Below are 14,611 nucleotides of genomic sequence, written 5' to 3'. Positions count from 1 at the left end.
AAACTTAATTTATTTTATACAAAACAATTAGAAAATAGGACAAAAGAGCACCGCGCAACGGGGTCGGTTGTTTATGGAAATGACATTTGATTGAGATCTAGTTTGAATTTTGTAAGGAAATTTGATTTCAATTTTCAAATAGAAATTGTGTGCTTGTGTTTAATGTGCGTAAATCTAAAAAATAAATTAATGGTATGTGGTGAGAAATGAATAGAATGGTAAATATTGCGGCAGAACAACATTCTCTGTTTCAAAGTGAAGTTTGAGTTCACATTCAAGAAACTCTGTTGATTTTGGCAAGAAAAAATGTAATTTTTAAAAGTAGGAACTTTTTGAGCGGTTTTTGGATATCTTGATTATCTTCCCGCTACCCTTTTCTCACGCTTCCAATTTTTTCTTAAATTGAAAATTTTAATAGTTATAGTGCCTCTCACATTTTCCATCGCTCTAACCCATTTCTACTCTCCTTGCTAGCGCATCTGTTTACCATTCTCACGATTTTTTTTTGTATGCTATACCTCTGTTTTACACAGATGATTTGTTTGTATGTTATGGCTACACATGTTTTTTTACAGATTATTCGTTGAGAATATGTTTATGGGTTTTAATGTGGAGTAATTTGTTTACATTTTCGGTATACTTCTTATGCCGTATGCTTCAAATGGTTACCCCTCTTCCAACCGTTTGATGTTTTGCCTCTGAGGATCATTTCATAATTCACTTATTTTAATATCTCCTTGGATTCTACACATTTAACAGGTGAAATTCATAATGTTTTAATGATTGTATGCGTTAAACTGTTTATTTCTTTTATATCTCTGGAATATTGAATACTTTTTTTTTTATACAAAATATTTGGCAAACTTGGGAATTAAAGATGATTGGGAAATGCATTGTAGATTTTAGTTCATGTGATAACAGTAAACCTTCACTAGTTCAATTCTTTAGTGGATTTTGTTTGAGAGGAACGAATAAGTATTTATGAATAAGTTCTCGGATATGTTTATACTGTCTCCAATGTTTCAAAACTTTAGATAAAAATAGAGTCGACACTTTTTACTTTTTTTTTCTCGAACAAAAAAAATGTTGGTGTTTTTCCCCATTTAGTGTCAAACTTATTATTGTATTGACTTCTTTCAAAAAACAAAGAGAGCTCGTGTTTTACGATTATTTGTGGTCCTTTCATTTTGTGATTTGGTACTAAGATAGGAAAATAAATTGAGAGACGTTAAGTTTATGGATATTTCTAACACCATGGTATCACATGTGAGTAAGATCCATTGGATTTTTAATGTTTCTTGCTGATTTTTTCGATCTACAAGTTGATTCATATTCCTCATTTTGTTACTTGGAGTGATGCCTTGGTTCAAGATCTATTGGATTTGTTATTTTTTTAACTTTTTTTTTTGGAATCGTTGGATTTGCTATATTAGTTGCTGATTTTGCTCCCACATTGTGGCGGCCTCTTTGCCATAGTGGAATGGATGTGAAGGTGCTAGATGAATCATTATACCTTTTCTGGCATGAATTTTTATTGGCATATTACAAAAATACGATATGTTATTTGTCATGCTTTTTCATTGTGTGTGTGATTATAGGTTTCTTCGTGTTTAACTAAATTATTTGGATCGAGTAGTGTTTATATAATCGAGTCGCAAAAGAGTGCCTATAATTTTGAGTAGTTATTTACTTGGTGTAAAAGTTATATAAGGGTAAAATAGTTATCGAATCGAACCGGATTAGATCGAATAGGCTCCAGATTGACTACATATCAACCTGATTTATTAATTATCACGATCCATATGTGTTGTAGTTATTATTTTACATCATCATGATCCATATATGTTGTAGTTATTATTCACTATCTTCTATGTTCTGGCAACAACTTGCATTGCACCTTTTATGGTGGAATTTCATGTTTTAGATTGCTTAGTGGGATGCTATATTTTGACTCTGATTATAATTAATGAATAATCTATTCTGTTATTTTAACTTTAATAGAGTGAATAATTTCCATGGCAAAGCGAAGAGTGCGAAACAGTACTAAACAGTCTGCCAGCATTGGGAACAATGATGATCAAGACGGTGTAACATTAGAGAAGAAAGAACCAGCATACCAAGATTATGAAGGTATTGGGTCTCACCTCTACCCTTCATTGATCCTGTCATCTGATACCGAATATCAATGATTTCTCATAAAGCGCTTTTTTAGCATTGGGAAGATGAAGATCTTAATTTTTTTTTAACAATTTCTTCAAGTTTTGGCGTTGGCTCGCAATGCCAATGCCAAACGAATCTTTTCTGGAGTTCGCTTTTACCTTTAGGATTTATATATTCTTTACTTTCTATGCGGTGATCGTGGAAGATATGTTAACATGCATATGTATATAAATATTTGTACGACGTAGTTTAACCAGGAGAGGTGCGATACAAGTTATCAATTTTTTTCTTTGTTATTCGGTGCTTAATTATGGTACAATGGCAAATTTTTATCATATTCTCTTATTGCTGTTAGTTCCATTTGACCTCATGGATCTGAAATAATATATTAAAAAAATGTAATTTAGATGTGAAACTTTGATGTTTAAGATGACTGGAGTTTAGTAGCGGAACTTTGGTCCTTATATTATTCCGTTAGTAACCAAACATCAGAAATTAAGATCCTGCTATTCTTTTTTTTATTTGTTTTACTGGCTCTTGTGATGTTCTTACATGGATAAAACTTAATTTTATTTTTCAGTTGAACGTCAAAGTGCTGCAATCAGGGCTCTTAGGGATGTGGAAATTGATCAGCTGCAGACTATGCTACGGTTACTTCGTTCCTATTTCAGCCAGGAACAGTTGCAAGTCCCTGTACTGCAGTTTTTTAAGGAAAACCTTCCGAATCTAACCATTGCAGGGACCAGGAAGGATGGCCAGTATGATGTGCAATGGAAAGATGCGGACGGCAACTTAACTCTCAACCAGGCTGATGAGATAATAACACACGCTTCTCTTTTACATCGTTTGTCAGTTGCTTATCCTGATCTCTCCACTGGAATTCCACCTTTCGGTGGCTTTGAATTTTCAAATAAATCTGGTATTTAGAGCTTTTTGATACATAGATGTTTCCATTTCTTTCTATTTTGTCTGACGCCTTTTATTGATTATATTGCAGTGAAAACAATCCCTTTTGGTGCTGATAAGCTGCAGATTAGGAGCCTTGTACGTCCGTGTTCAACTGATACTAGTTGGATACTCTTTATTGTGTCCGATGTCTACTAGTCTTAGTTTGCATAAAAAAATGTCACTGTCTCGTTAAGTTGAAAAATGAAACCATCAGATGTCTTCTTGAAAATTCTTCCTAATTTCCTCCGGTGGAAATAGCCCAAGGCTTCTTGGTTCCTTTGTTGGTATTCTTAGTTTCGTCTTTCAATTCTGATTCTCTGAATATAAAATTTCAGGTCTTGGAAGGTCCTGATTCTCAAGTACATGAGCTGAAGAATGGCCTGCAAACTCCGGATGTATATATCTTTACATAACTTCTAATGATAGCACACAAGTGTGTTTTTTCTGTCTGTTTAAATTTGCAATAATTTAAAGGTTAAAGCTAAGTTCAAGTTGCTGAAGTGTATTATACTGGAAAAGAAGAGCTTTCATCTGTTGATGTGATCTTTTAAAACTAAATATGATTGTGATTAGCTTCTTACAAAGTCAATCTTTTCATTTGGTGGCTTTATGATATGTTCTATAGTATCTTGAGTTATTTGCATGTTGATTTACTATTGCAGGTCAGGTACAACAGGTTGTCTGTTGGAATGACGCCCAAAACTCTCCGGCTTCCAAAAGATGGGGAGATGCTTTTATCTGTACATGGATCACCCCTTGGTGTTTACAAGGAAGACAACATGGAAACAATACAAGGCATGCTTGCAGATATTTTCACTATTTCGTACTATAGGACCATCCAGAAATTTAAGCACAGCATATCTAAGATAACTTCTGTATATAATCCTTTATTTCGTATTGCAGAGACCGAAGATGGTTGAATACTACTTGAAGCAGAATGATATTAGCAGATGTTTTTTTTTTTGTGTGCATTTTTCCAAGTACATTCGAGTGTAGTTACTGTATCCAGACATTTTACTGGTTCGTTAGGTAGCTGGTGAGTTTTATGGCAGTGTTATGAGCCATGAAAATACGATATGGGCAGCGCATTGATAATTCAAACAAAATATGAATTAAACTAGGGATCGTTATTTTATTTATTTAATGATTTGGTTTTCTTTATTTTAGGATTTTAAGCTCTCTTTTCTTTTGAATTAAAAGATTTGGAATCATCTTAACTAATAGAATTTTTAGGGATCTTGTAAGTTCTATTATTTGTAAGGCAGAATTAATATGGTAAAATTATCATAAATTATTCACGATATTATGTTAGACCAACGAGTTTCAAACCAAAGAAATCGAGAAGTTCCCTCAACACGAGCCTCAAATTCACAACAGAGACAGCTTCTAGCAAGATCCATATCAGTGCTAAAATATGAATCTCATTTTATCCTTTTCCAAATAGAAAAAAGCCAGTTTATGCTTCTTACTAAATTGATGTTTTGATGGAACAGATTGGTGCCTTCGAGTAGTTTTCATGAATCCATATAACATAGTCCACTTTCATATGAGAAAATCCATTTTTCTGTTCCTCTTCCACGTCATGCAACTCAGAAGCTGTCTCTGAAACATAAGCTAACAGTTTCTTCATCTTGACACGAATTCAATTGGGTTCCCTGTGGTTGTCGCATCAACATCCTCTTCCAAATATAGTACTGGTTTTCAGTAGATTGTAATATGTACAAAGAAATATGTCTAGGCTTGCATAAATCTCGACAAACTTATGTTGTCTTTCCAAGTTTTCACACAAGAAATCAGAGGGGAAATATAGCAAAATTGTTGCTTTCTCATTGTTCTCTTGTTGCGTGCGGAACAATGTCTAATTCGTCCCCCAAAAATCAAATCCTGGATTCTCTAAATCCGATGATTTCTGTAAATATGGATCTTCTATTAACTTTTGGTTCTGATGTTGTGCACAGTATCGTGTTGTGCTATACACCACCCTCCACAATGCAGAGGATCCTTAATCTATTGTTGATACTTGTAAACAGTTTATTCTTTCATTATCGTTGGATATTTGTTCCAGAGTCGTCGTATTTTCCGCAACCAAATTTCGTGATAAATTGGATAGATGGGCATAGGACTTGTTAGTATTGTCGGCAAAAGTTTAATGGAATAGAAAAGCATAGAAAAATATTATGAAATAATGAAATATTTATTTCTACGCACTTATAATCTAAAAATAATTTATCAATATAAATTATAGCATGATTAACACATACAACATCGATTAAAATGTCCCAAAAAAAGACATTTGTACTATGAAAATTGTACAAAAAAGAAAACAAACGAAAGTCGCGGGAATATTATTATATTATATTATATTCATTTATATGTGTGTTATAACTTGAAAAGAAGAGCCCAAAAGACACGGAGATTTCAACGGCCGATACTTTGAAATTCCAGAAGAACCACCAGAATCAGCCAAAGCTATTCAGGTGGTCAACAAACTACAGACAAGAAAATTAAATAATTTCGACTGCTAAATTTTGACTCCCCGTTTCAAATTGGTTTACGAGGTTGATTCTCGATTTTAATAGAGAAGCCAACCACTGGATTTTGTTTACATTGTACTAAACAAACTTTGTCGGGCTTGGGGATATTCCTTGTTTCAGCCATTTTGGTAATTCTCGTGTTGATATAGAACCAATTTAAGGAATCAGAGGAGAATTATTATTATACGTGGTGGTTTTAAATGAGGTGGTTCTGCTGAATTTCCATAGGGTTCATGTAACCCTTCAAAATTCAGCAGTTTCCCTGTGAGTAGGTTCAAGAAAGAATTTGAACAGGTACGATTTCATATTCCCCATTTGTGTTGTGATTACACGGGCAATATTTGTATATCGATAACCTTCCATCTCGCGTGATTTTGTATTTCATCTAAGCTTGTCATAAAATTTCCAAGAATTCAATCTTTTCTTGTCGTAAATACCCAGCGGCTCTTCTTCAGAGAAATTTTGTCATGGCTTTCTTTCTTGGAATTTATGATTTTGTTATTCGAAAAACCATGCATAGAATTTGAAGAGGTTTTCATTCCACAGAAAGGGGAGGCAACCGTCTGTTTCCTGATCATGCTTTCTGTAGTTGGTGATTAAAGTTTGGGGTGAAAATCTAAAACCTTTCAATCTTGACAAAAACGCTTTTTAATCGATCCTGAATTTTGTGAAGTTTCGATTGGACAGCAGACGAGGCTTTCCTGGATTGAACAACGTTGAGAAAGCTGGGATGGATCAATTTAGGCAGGTTGGGGAGGTTTTAGGGGGTTTGAATGCCTTCATGGTATTAAAACATGAAATCCCAATAAACCAACGACAGTGCTGTTTACTTTACGATATGCTATGTTTGGCCTTCGAAACAATTTCAGATGAAATCAGGCAGAATTTAAGGCTTGAAGATAGGCCTATCAAGTGGAAAACACTTGAGCTTCCAATGAAAGAGCTTCACAGAATATTTAAAGAAGCTGATCTCTATTTAAGACATTGTTTAGAGATCAAAGATTGGTGGGGTAAAGTTATTAGTCTTCATATGAATAGGGATTGTGTAGAGTTGCACATTCACAACTTGCTGTCTTGTTTTCCTGTGGTTATTGAGGCTATCGAGACGGCTGCTGAGATTTCTGGGGTGGATGAAGAAGATATGCAAAAAAGGAGACTTAACCTTTTGAAAAAGTATGATCAAGAGTATGATGACCTGAAGATTTTCCAGTGGATGTTTGGGAAACAATATTTAGTGCCTCGAGAAATATGTGATCGGTTAGATATGGCATGGAAGGAAGATAGATGGTTGCTTCTCGAAAGGATTGGAGAGAAGAAAGTTGCAGTAGAGGCGAATTCGGTAAAACTTGCAGAATTTTTGCTTCAGAAGATGAATTCAACAGAAACCACAAGTGTGAGGCTGTTGCCGAGTCAAGTTTTGGTAGGATCAAATGACTATTTTGTGAAACGTCGTTTGGAATTGGGAGGAGGCAATTATAAAGAGATACATTGGTTGGGTGAGAATTTTGCTCTGCGAAAATTTTATGGAGACCTTGAGCCATTAATTGCTGAGATTTCTTCTGCTCTTTCGGTATCTCATCCCCATGTGTTGCAGTACCTTTGTGGTTTTTATGATGAAGAAAGAAAAGAGGGGTTTCTTGTTATGGAGCTTATGAGCAAGAATCTCAGTTCCTACATAAAGGAGAATTCTAGTCAAAAGAAGCAAAATCCATTCTCTATACCCGTTGCAGTAGATATCATGCTACAGATTTCAAGAGGAATGGAATACCTGCACTCAAAGAAGATCTATCATGGGGAATTGAATCCATCAAATGTCTTCCTCAAATCGAAAAATGCTTCCATAGATGGTTTTTTCAAAGCAAAAGTGACAGGGTTTGGCTTGATGTCCATCAAGAACTATGCTTCCCGAAGTCCAAAACCGGCTGTAGTTGATCTTGATATTTGGTCGGCCCCGGAGGTGTTAGCAGAACAAGAACAACACTTGGGTGGCAAATGTACTGCAAAATATTCTGAGAAAGCTGATGTATACAGTTTTGGGATGCTCTGTTTTGAGCTTTTAACTGGGAAAGTCCCGTTTTCAGATGGCCATCTTCAAGGGGAAACAATGGCTCGAAATATACGAGCAGGGGAGAGGCCACTTTTCTCGAACACTTCACCGAAATACCTGACAAATCTAACCAAAAAATGCTGGCAAACGAACCCAAATCTTCGGCCTACTTTCTCATCCATAACTAGGATATTACGCTACATCAAGAAAATCCTTGTTATAAATCCAGACCACGGTCATCCAGATTCCCCGCCGCCACTCGTAGACTATTGTGACATGGAGATTGGATTCTTGAAAAAGTTCCCTGATGCAGCAGAACCCATCTCACAAATCCCTTTTCAGCTGTTTGCTTATAAATTGATTGAGAAGGAAAAAATTTGTGTTAAGCACTGGGACTTAGCTATCGATGGGTTAGCAGTTCACCGTGCAGCATCACTGGGTGACCATGAGCATTTAGCAGCCATTGATGATCTGTTCCCGGCACCAAGTGATAGAAGGTCAGTTTGTTCAGAAATCATTGACAGGAAAAATTCAACCATGGTGGATATGAGATCAGTTATATCTGAGATACCCCATCGTAAACTTATTTCGATAGACCAAAGGTCGTTTGGCTCTGAAAGTCCAGGAAAGAAATTTTCTTTTGCAGTAGATGTTCAAAGACAGCTGGCAGTGGCAACTCCTGATTTAAGGGTCGATCAAAGGGAGGATAATATCAGGGCCATGGAGAACAAAACTGATAAAATTTTAACCTGTCACAAACTAAACGTGGAGATTCCAGACAAGGTAATTGTATCAAAATCAGGAGAGAGTAAGTCGGCCAGTCCCATACCTCAAGAAAATAGCAAATCTGCAACCACCAAAGTGACAGATCAGAATCTAGAAACTACTGAAGACATGGAGAAAATATCGGTTTCAAAAAATGTACTTGATCACAAACCGAATTCCTGCGAGACTTCAGAGCCAAAAATGTCTTCACGGGCCACAGGATACCACAAATTAGTTGAAATTCCTGAGAAGAAAACACTGCAAAACACAGAATTTAATCAGAATATGGTTTCAGTTTCTGCTAAAACTTCTGGTGCGAAAGGTGAATCAAAAGCTAAAAGCATTCAGAACGATGAAGTTTCTAAAAACTCAGAGAAGAAAGCTCTGCATATCAGGGAACTGAGAGAGGCAGAGACCAAACAGCTTCCAGGTTAGTTTTTCTCTCCCTTTTCACTAACCTGTTTAGCATAGGGGTATGATGGAATTTTTCTCTATCTTAACCTCAATAGCATGCAATACATTTGTCTAACAGGAACACCAAAAAGTGACTCACCAAGATCTTCACTAGCAACAATTAAGAAAACAAATGCAAGTTACTTTGCATCTTCCTCACCAGCAAGACTCTCAAAAATGCTTCCGGTAACTCTCCATCGTCCTCACCGGCAAGACAGTTAAAAATAAATATGGGTCGCTCTCCATCTTCCTCACCAGTAAGAAAGTTCAAAACAAATCCAAGTCACTCTCAATCTTCCTCTCCAACAAGGGACTTCAAAGTGTGTTCTTCACCAAAGCGTTCAACAGTTAATGCATCAAAAGAATATCCATCACCATTAAATCCATGCTCACGATGTTCACGGCTTGAAAGAAAGATCTCAGGACCACCAACTGTTATGAGCCCAAGAAGCCCTACAACAGGTCAGGTTAAGGACTCGTGTAGCATTGTTGCGTTATCCAACAATCATGGACATTCGCATTCATAAATATGTTCTTGAAAGGAAAACGAGAGCAGCTTTTGTTTCAATTGCTCATTTTACATTGTTTTTTTTTTTTGTAGCCAAAGAGCTAGATATTTAAGACTTTATTCCATATTTTGTGAATATGATAAATGTTTATTTCTTCCTTAAAAGCTTCAATATCCTCTAACAAGAAATAGATTGATATTCAGTGTTTAGGATCAAGAATCAGCATCTGCAGATCATATTCAATATCTGACACAGTAGTGCATATACCAAAATGAACTGGCATGTCCCTACTCACTCCCAAAAGTGAGTAAATGTCCTTGAAACATATCCAATCCTTATCAACCTTTTCACGAGAAGCAAAGAACACATATCCAGGTAGGTTTGAAACTGAGAGAATTCAAGATAAGCATCATAAGATACAACAGGATAAAAAAAACGCTAAGTTCAAACCTGAAACAAATCAAATCTACAAGTGAGAAATAAAGATAACGAATTGGATACAACGAAATAAATAAACTGATAAGTGCAACCCTGAAACAAATCAAATTTACATCAAGTATGAAATCAACCCACTATAAAGCTTGTTGTAACAGATTTGAATGTACAAATAATAATGCCGCTGAGCAGGCTATCTAAACCATCCAATGGTTACCTTACTAAAATATGGACAATCGAATAAATTTGCGACAGTGTACACTCATTTGCATAGGCAGGTCGGTTGAATTTTTTCTGAAACTTCTGCAAAAACAGATGAAGACCAACATGCCTCAGCAGTTTATCTTCATCTTTACAAAATTGTGGTCCACGGTATAGCAAGAAACCTCGCACTTTTTGACATACTTAGAAAAACAATGTCTAGTGTCCAGCGACATGCATGTTTTCGCAATCAATGAGTGTTGCAGATCCTAATTATCTAAATAAAGATTCATAAATTTAAATATTGTTTGCACAATATTTGGTGTTGCGGGCGTGCCAGGTGCGAAAGTGCACCGATTTGTGTAAAAACGATAAAAATCTAACTTCTAAAATCAAACGACAGTGAATTCTAAATTTGATCGTTGGTTCTAATCTCCTAAAACATATGCGATGCCAAAATTAAGAAAACTATTGGAAAGTGACGGAAATAAACCCCTGACATGATTTTGCATTTACAAAACTGTAGGAATTCATCAAAGACATGAAAAATATAATAATTTGTTGCTGAAATCTAAAATGAGAAGACGTAAATTGCTAGAAAACGTAAAAGAAAGTGCTTGAAGCAGAGAGATTTTTTTTTTTGTAGAATTTTGTCAGTAGTTGAGTTGTGTTGTCTGTGTAGCCTTTCTTCTGCCGATCTCTTTTCTCCCCCTGGCTGTGCGTTCCACTCCACTCCCCCATGATCCATGTTCACGCTTTCTACGCCACGATCTTAACCTCCCACGTTCTTCTCTCCTTTAGCGCTCTTGACCAGATTTTGAATCGATTAAATCCATCCGTCACACTTAACGGGCCTATACAATTTAATTGGGCTTGTGATTAATGTGGGCTTCATGATTAATTATTTTTAGCCCAAACAATTGCCCCCCGCAAGCATTGGCCCGTGGGCCAAAATGCTTGTAAGGATCCAAGTTTAATTTGTCTATGCGGCCCGCGAGCACTTCTTAAAATGATTTTGTAGTGTCTGGGGCCTAGCCCAATTCTTGGTAGGCTTCTCACTATCGACTTTCCCCTCCCAGCTTCAAATCCAATTCAGATTCAAATCCAAAGCAGAAATTTTCGGCCCTCTTTCCTCTTCACGCGTTCCCGCTCTTCGCTCCCCTCTGCCATCGGGAGATCACCGCCCTTAAGCACTTCGATTTTTCTGTGCCGGCGTTCTGTCCGATTGCTCCGCTGCGGCGTTTCTCAGTCGCGTTCTTGCGCTCTGAAGCCCTCCCCGCTCGTTCTCCACTGCTCCCCGCTTGAATCGCGCCCACTCCCCGTTCTTCTCTTCCTCGCTCGATTTCTTTTCACGGGTAGTGAGGAAGCGCTTTGTTACTCGAAATCTGTTCGTCTCGCTTCCGCCGTCATCTCCCTTCTCACTGCGGCTTCTGAAGATTTCCCGATGGCTCAGGAACCATCTCAGGCGCGCCCAACTGAATCGAACACCGCGGAATCTCTGCTTCGTCGTTCGTTGCATTCGCCGGCTCCGCTTCTGGCCCCAATCTGTTCCTTGTTGTCTCTGAATCGTCGATGGGCTCTCAAATAGGCACCGGCAGGTTTCCCTTGGCGAAGGCGAGCGCCCCTCTCGGCTCGGGTGATCACTCGGCGGCTGCTATATCCACTTTAGCTCCTCCTCTGGACGCCTCTGCCCGTCCTTCGCAACCCATGCCCACGTCGTCCTTGCCAGTTGCCGCACTGGCTTCCGTGGATTTCTCGGGGCAGCCGATGTCACTAGCTACGGCCGTGGGTATCTTTTTATTCCCTCTTCTTGAATTGTTATTTAGTGTTTTTCGGCTCCTAGAAATTTGTTGATTCGCCTTGCTTGAACTGAAATTTCTTTTTCCGCTTTGTATGGCTTCGTCGTGTGAATTCCAGTGCCAGGGCCTTGTTTTGTTTGTTGGGCACATTTGTAGGAACTTTACTGTCATTTCCCCCATTTTCGATTTAGTTCTCTGCCTTACTGCATCCACCTTTATTGGTTTTCTCTTGTACATCTCGATATGTCTATTTCCAGCAGGTAGCATGGATTGGCCATGAGTTGGCCTCGGTTTTCCGGTGTATTTGACACCTACGCCTTAGTGTCATTTGAGGATTTTTGCAACACAGGTACTTCTCAACTCTAATGTGCCCTTACGTGCTCTTACGTGTTGCATCCACTCAAGACAACTCCCTTGACCTTTACATTATGCATTGCACTTCAGTCGGATCCCTTTCCCGCATACACGTATATTCATTTGCACTTCAGTCGGACCCCTTTCCCGCATACACGTATTTGCACTTCAGTTGGACCCCTTTCCCACATACACGTATTTGCACTTCACTTGGACCCCTTTCCCGCATACACGTTTACTTTTTGTTCTTGCATGCGGTGATTCCGCTTCATATTTGTTGACTGCTGGTTTGGTGACGGTGGATTTGTACGGGGTGTTATGTATTGGAAGGAGTTCACATTCGTTCTTAATCAACTTAACACAACTCACTTCAATAGCTTCAAATCAAAACCATAGGTTGACTTAAAACTCCCCACTCAAGATTATTCTCTCCCTTGATCCATTATCCATACACAATGAATCCAATATGATGAAAGTGGCCTACTGGCCGACTTTTATTAATCATTCGTTTTTTGAATCATAACAAATATTTACATCAGTGGCCATACAGCCTACTTCAAATAAAATTCTTACAACATGAAGCTAAAAACAGTATAAAAATGGCTGAGTAGCCTATTTCTATACTAAAATTAACTTCTGGGTCTCTTGTGGCTTGCATAGCGTCCTTGTTCTTTTCTGTTCTTCCTTTATTCCCCGTTATTCCGCTTGGCAAGCTCAACTCCCCGCTCGGTGTGTTTCTTGCCTGCCATATTCCAAGTGGCCTGAAAGCCTACTTCATGGTCTGTCACTGCACATGCAAGCGACCGATTTATATAATGACAGAATGGAACATTAGAAATATGGGCCGAATGAATAATAAGTGGCCGCAAGGCCAACTCCCTAGTGAAACAAAGTGCCTCCAAAATAATGAAGTCTCATTTTCTCTAAACAATCTTATTGTTTGAAACATAAACAACGGATACCTCAGTGGCCCTAAGGCCTACGTCATATTACGTACTGAAATAAGAAACTAAAAATATACGAAAGTGGCCCCGAAGGCCAACTCCCCACTGAATATCAGTCTTTTAGTTTTCTTTATTCGCTCACTTTTCTACTTCTTCCCTCATACTTGGAAAATACGGCTTGAGATACTTGCCGTTTATGCATCTTTTGTGTGGATGGCCATCTATGCTTGATAGCCAATATGCATTTCCGTCTAACACCTTATGTACCTTGAATGGTCCCTCCCAGTTGGGAGACCATTTACCCAGCTCTCTATCCTTTGTTCCTAGTGGTAGTATGGTCTTCCACACTATCTCTCCTTCATGGAAACTTTTCTTGTTAACTCTTTTGTTGTAGATTCTTGCCACTTTCTGTTTCTGTAACAGCAAAGCATTGTACGCTTGGATTCTCAACTCATCTAGTTCTTCTAGCTCCATGATCATTGCTTCATTATAATGCTCGAGGGAAAGTTCATTTTGCTTTGCCACTCGCATTGATGGCACCATAATCTCCAATGGGAGCACTGCATCATGGCCAAAGGTAAGGGAAAAAGGGCTCACTCCAGTGGCAGTCCTCTTGGATGTCCTGTATGCCCACAAAGTTTCTGATAATAGCCTTGGCCAATCCCTAGGATTCTCTTCCATCATCTTTTGTAGAATCTTTATCAACACTTTATTTGACGCTTCGGCTTGCCCGTTAGACTGTGGGTAATGAGGGGATGAGTTTATCAATTTAATTCCATAGTCTTCTGCAAACTCCCTCATATCTGAGCCTGTGAACATAGTTCCCTGATCTGTGGTCAATGACTCTGGAATTCCAAATCTATGAATAATATTCTCTTTCACAAAGTTAATAACATCCCCTTGCTCCGCTTTCTTCAAGGGCACTGCTTCTACCCATTTGGTGAAAAAATCTGTAGCCACAAGGATGAACGAGTGGCCTTTAGATGATGAAGGGTAGATTTTCCCTATTAAGTCCATGGCCCAGCCTTTGAATGGCCATGGTTTGACAACGCTGTGAAGTTCATCCGCTGGAATTCTTTGGATGTTCCCATGTTTCTGACATGGCTGGCATCCCCTAGCATACTTGATGCAATCTTTCAGGATGGATGGCCAATAGTAGCCATACCTCCTTATCAACCATCTCATCTTTATTCCAGATTGATGCGCTCCACACACTCCCTCATGAACTTGCTTCATGATCTCCAAAGCCTCTGGGAAGCCTATGCATCTGAGAAGCAGACCATCTAACCCTTTCCTGTACAAATCACCCTCCACTAAAACGTAATTAAGAGCTCTCATCTTTAAACCATGTGGAATATCTTTCCCGGTTGATTCTAATACCATTTTCATGTCATCCCTCCAATCCCCAGCTAAATTTACATCCAAGTTGAGCGTGTCTACCTGAATCCCTCTTTGCTGAATT

The 14,611-nt window shown here is 38.2% G+C and overlaps 2 protein-coding genes and 1 long non-coding RNA gene across 9 annotated transcripts; 2 read left to right on the top strand and 1 right to left on the bottom strand.

Annotated features, from left to right (window-relative positions):
• Positions 1-46: 46 nt before the first annotated feature.
• LOC140834546 (uncharacterized) lies at positions 47-4,225 on the top strand. Of its 6 annotated transcripts, none has more exons than XM_073199505.1 (7): positions 47-111; positions 2,002-2,130; positions 2,741-3,079; positions 3,158-3,204; positions 3,444-3,503; positions 3,771-3,903; positions 4,012-4,225. In XM_073199505.1, exons 2-7 carry the CDS (start codon positions 2,016-2,018, stop codon positions 4,026-4,028), a joined length of 711 nt encoding a protein of 236 aa, XP_073055606.1. In that variant the 5' UTR covers positions 47-111; positions 2,002-2,015; the 3' UTR covers positions 4,029-4,225. The 6 variants fall into 6 exon arrangements, with proteins under 6 accessions (XP_073055606.1, XP_073055604.1, XP_073055607.1 ...); XM_073199503.1 differs by lacking the exon at positions 47-111 and adding an exon at positions 139-308; XM_073199506.1 differs by lacking the exon at positions 47-111 and adding an exon at positions 139-321.
• Positions 4,226-5,512: 1,287 nt separating this feature from the next.
• LOC140834544 (uncharacterized) lies at positions 5,513-9,219 on the top strand. 2 transcript variants are annotated; one of them, XM_073199502.1, is made up of 3 exons: positions 5,513-5,936; positions 6,330-8,884; positions 8,987-9,219. In XM_073199502.1, exons 2-3 carry the CDS (start codon positions 6,373-6,375, stop codon positions 9,127-9,129), a joined length of 2,655 nt encoding a protein of 884 aa, XP_073055603.1. In that variant the 5' UTR covers positions 5,513-5,936; positions 6,330-6,372; the 3' UTR covers positions 9,130-9,219. The 2 variants fall into 2 exon arrangements, with proteins under 2 accessions (XP_073055603.1, XP_073055602.1); XM_073199501.1 differs by having other exon boundaries at positions 6,189-8,884.
• LOC140834545 (uncharacterized) lies at positions 7,861-10,340 on the bottom strand. The gene is made up of 7 exons (XR_012118733.1): positions 10,069-10,340; positions 9,068-9,803; positions 8,615-8,712; positions 8,519-8,536; positions 8,261-8,368; positions 8,113-8,160; positions 7,861-7,993 (listed from the first exon to the last, which is right to left on the bottom strand). It is a non-coding gene; the product is annotated as an uncharacterized lncRNA (long non-coding RNA).
• Between the last annotated feature and the right edge of the window lie 4,271 nt (positions 10,341-14,611).

The sequence above is a fragment of the Primulina eburnea genome, chromosome 6 (assembly GCF_022965805.1).
Source record: "Primulina eburnea isolate SZY01 chromosome 6, ASM2296580v1, whole genome shotgun sequence".
In the NCBI taxonomy this organism is placed as follows: domain Eukaryota; kingdom Viridiplantae; phylum Streptophyta; class Magnoliopsida; order Lamiales; family Gesneriaceae; genus Primulina; species Primulina eburnea.
Note: the sequence above shows the minus strand (reverse complement) of the source record. Positions and strands in the feature narration are given on the sequence as shown.

Bases quoted from the DNA above. Each gene is read 5' to 3' on its own strand.
- LOC140834544 (XM_073199502.1), top strand. From the start codon at position 6,373: ATGGATCAATTTAGGCAGGTTGGGGAGGTTTTAGGGGGTTTGAATGCC. The intron at 8,885-8,986 runs GTTAGTTTTTCT...TTTGTCTAACAG, and splicing joins AGAGACCAAACAGCTTCCAG to GAACACCAAAAAGTGACTCA.
- LOC140834546 (XM_073199505.1), top strand. From the start codon at position 2,016: ATGGCAAAGCGAAGAGTGCGAAACAGTACTAAACAGTCTGCCAGCATT. The intron at 2,131-2,740 runs GTATTGGGTCTC...TTTATTTTTCAG, and splicing joins AGCATACCAAGATTATGAAG to TTGAACGTCAAAGTGCTGCA. The intron at 3,080-3,157 runs GTATTTAGAGCT...ATTATATTGCAG, and splicing joins TGAATTTTCAAATAAATCTG to TGAAAACAATCCCTTTTGGT.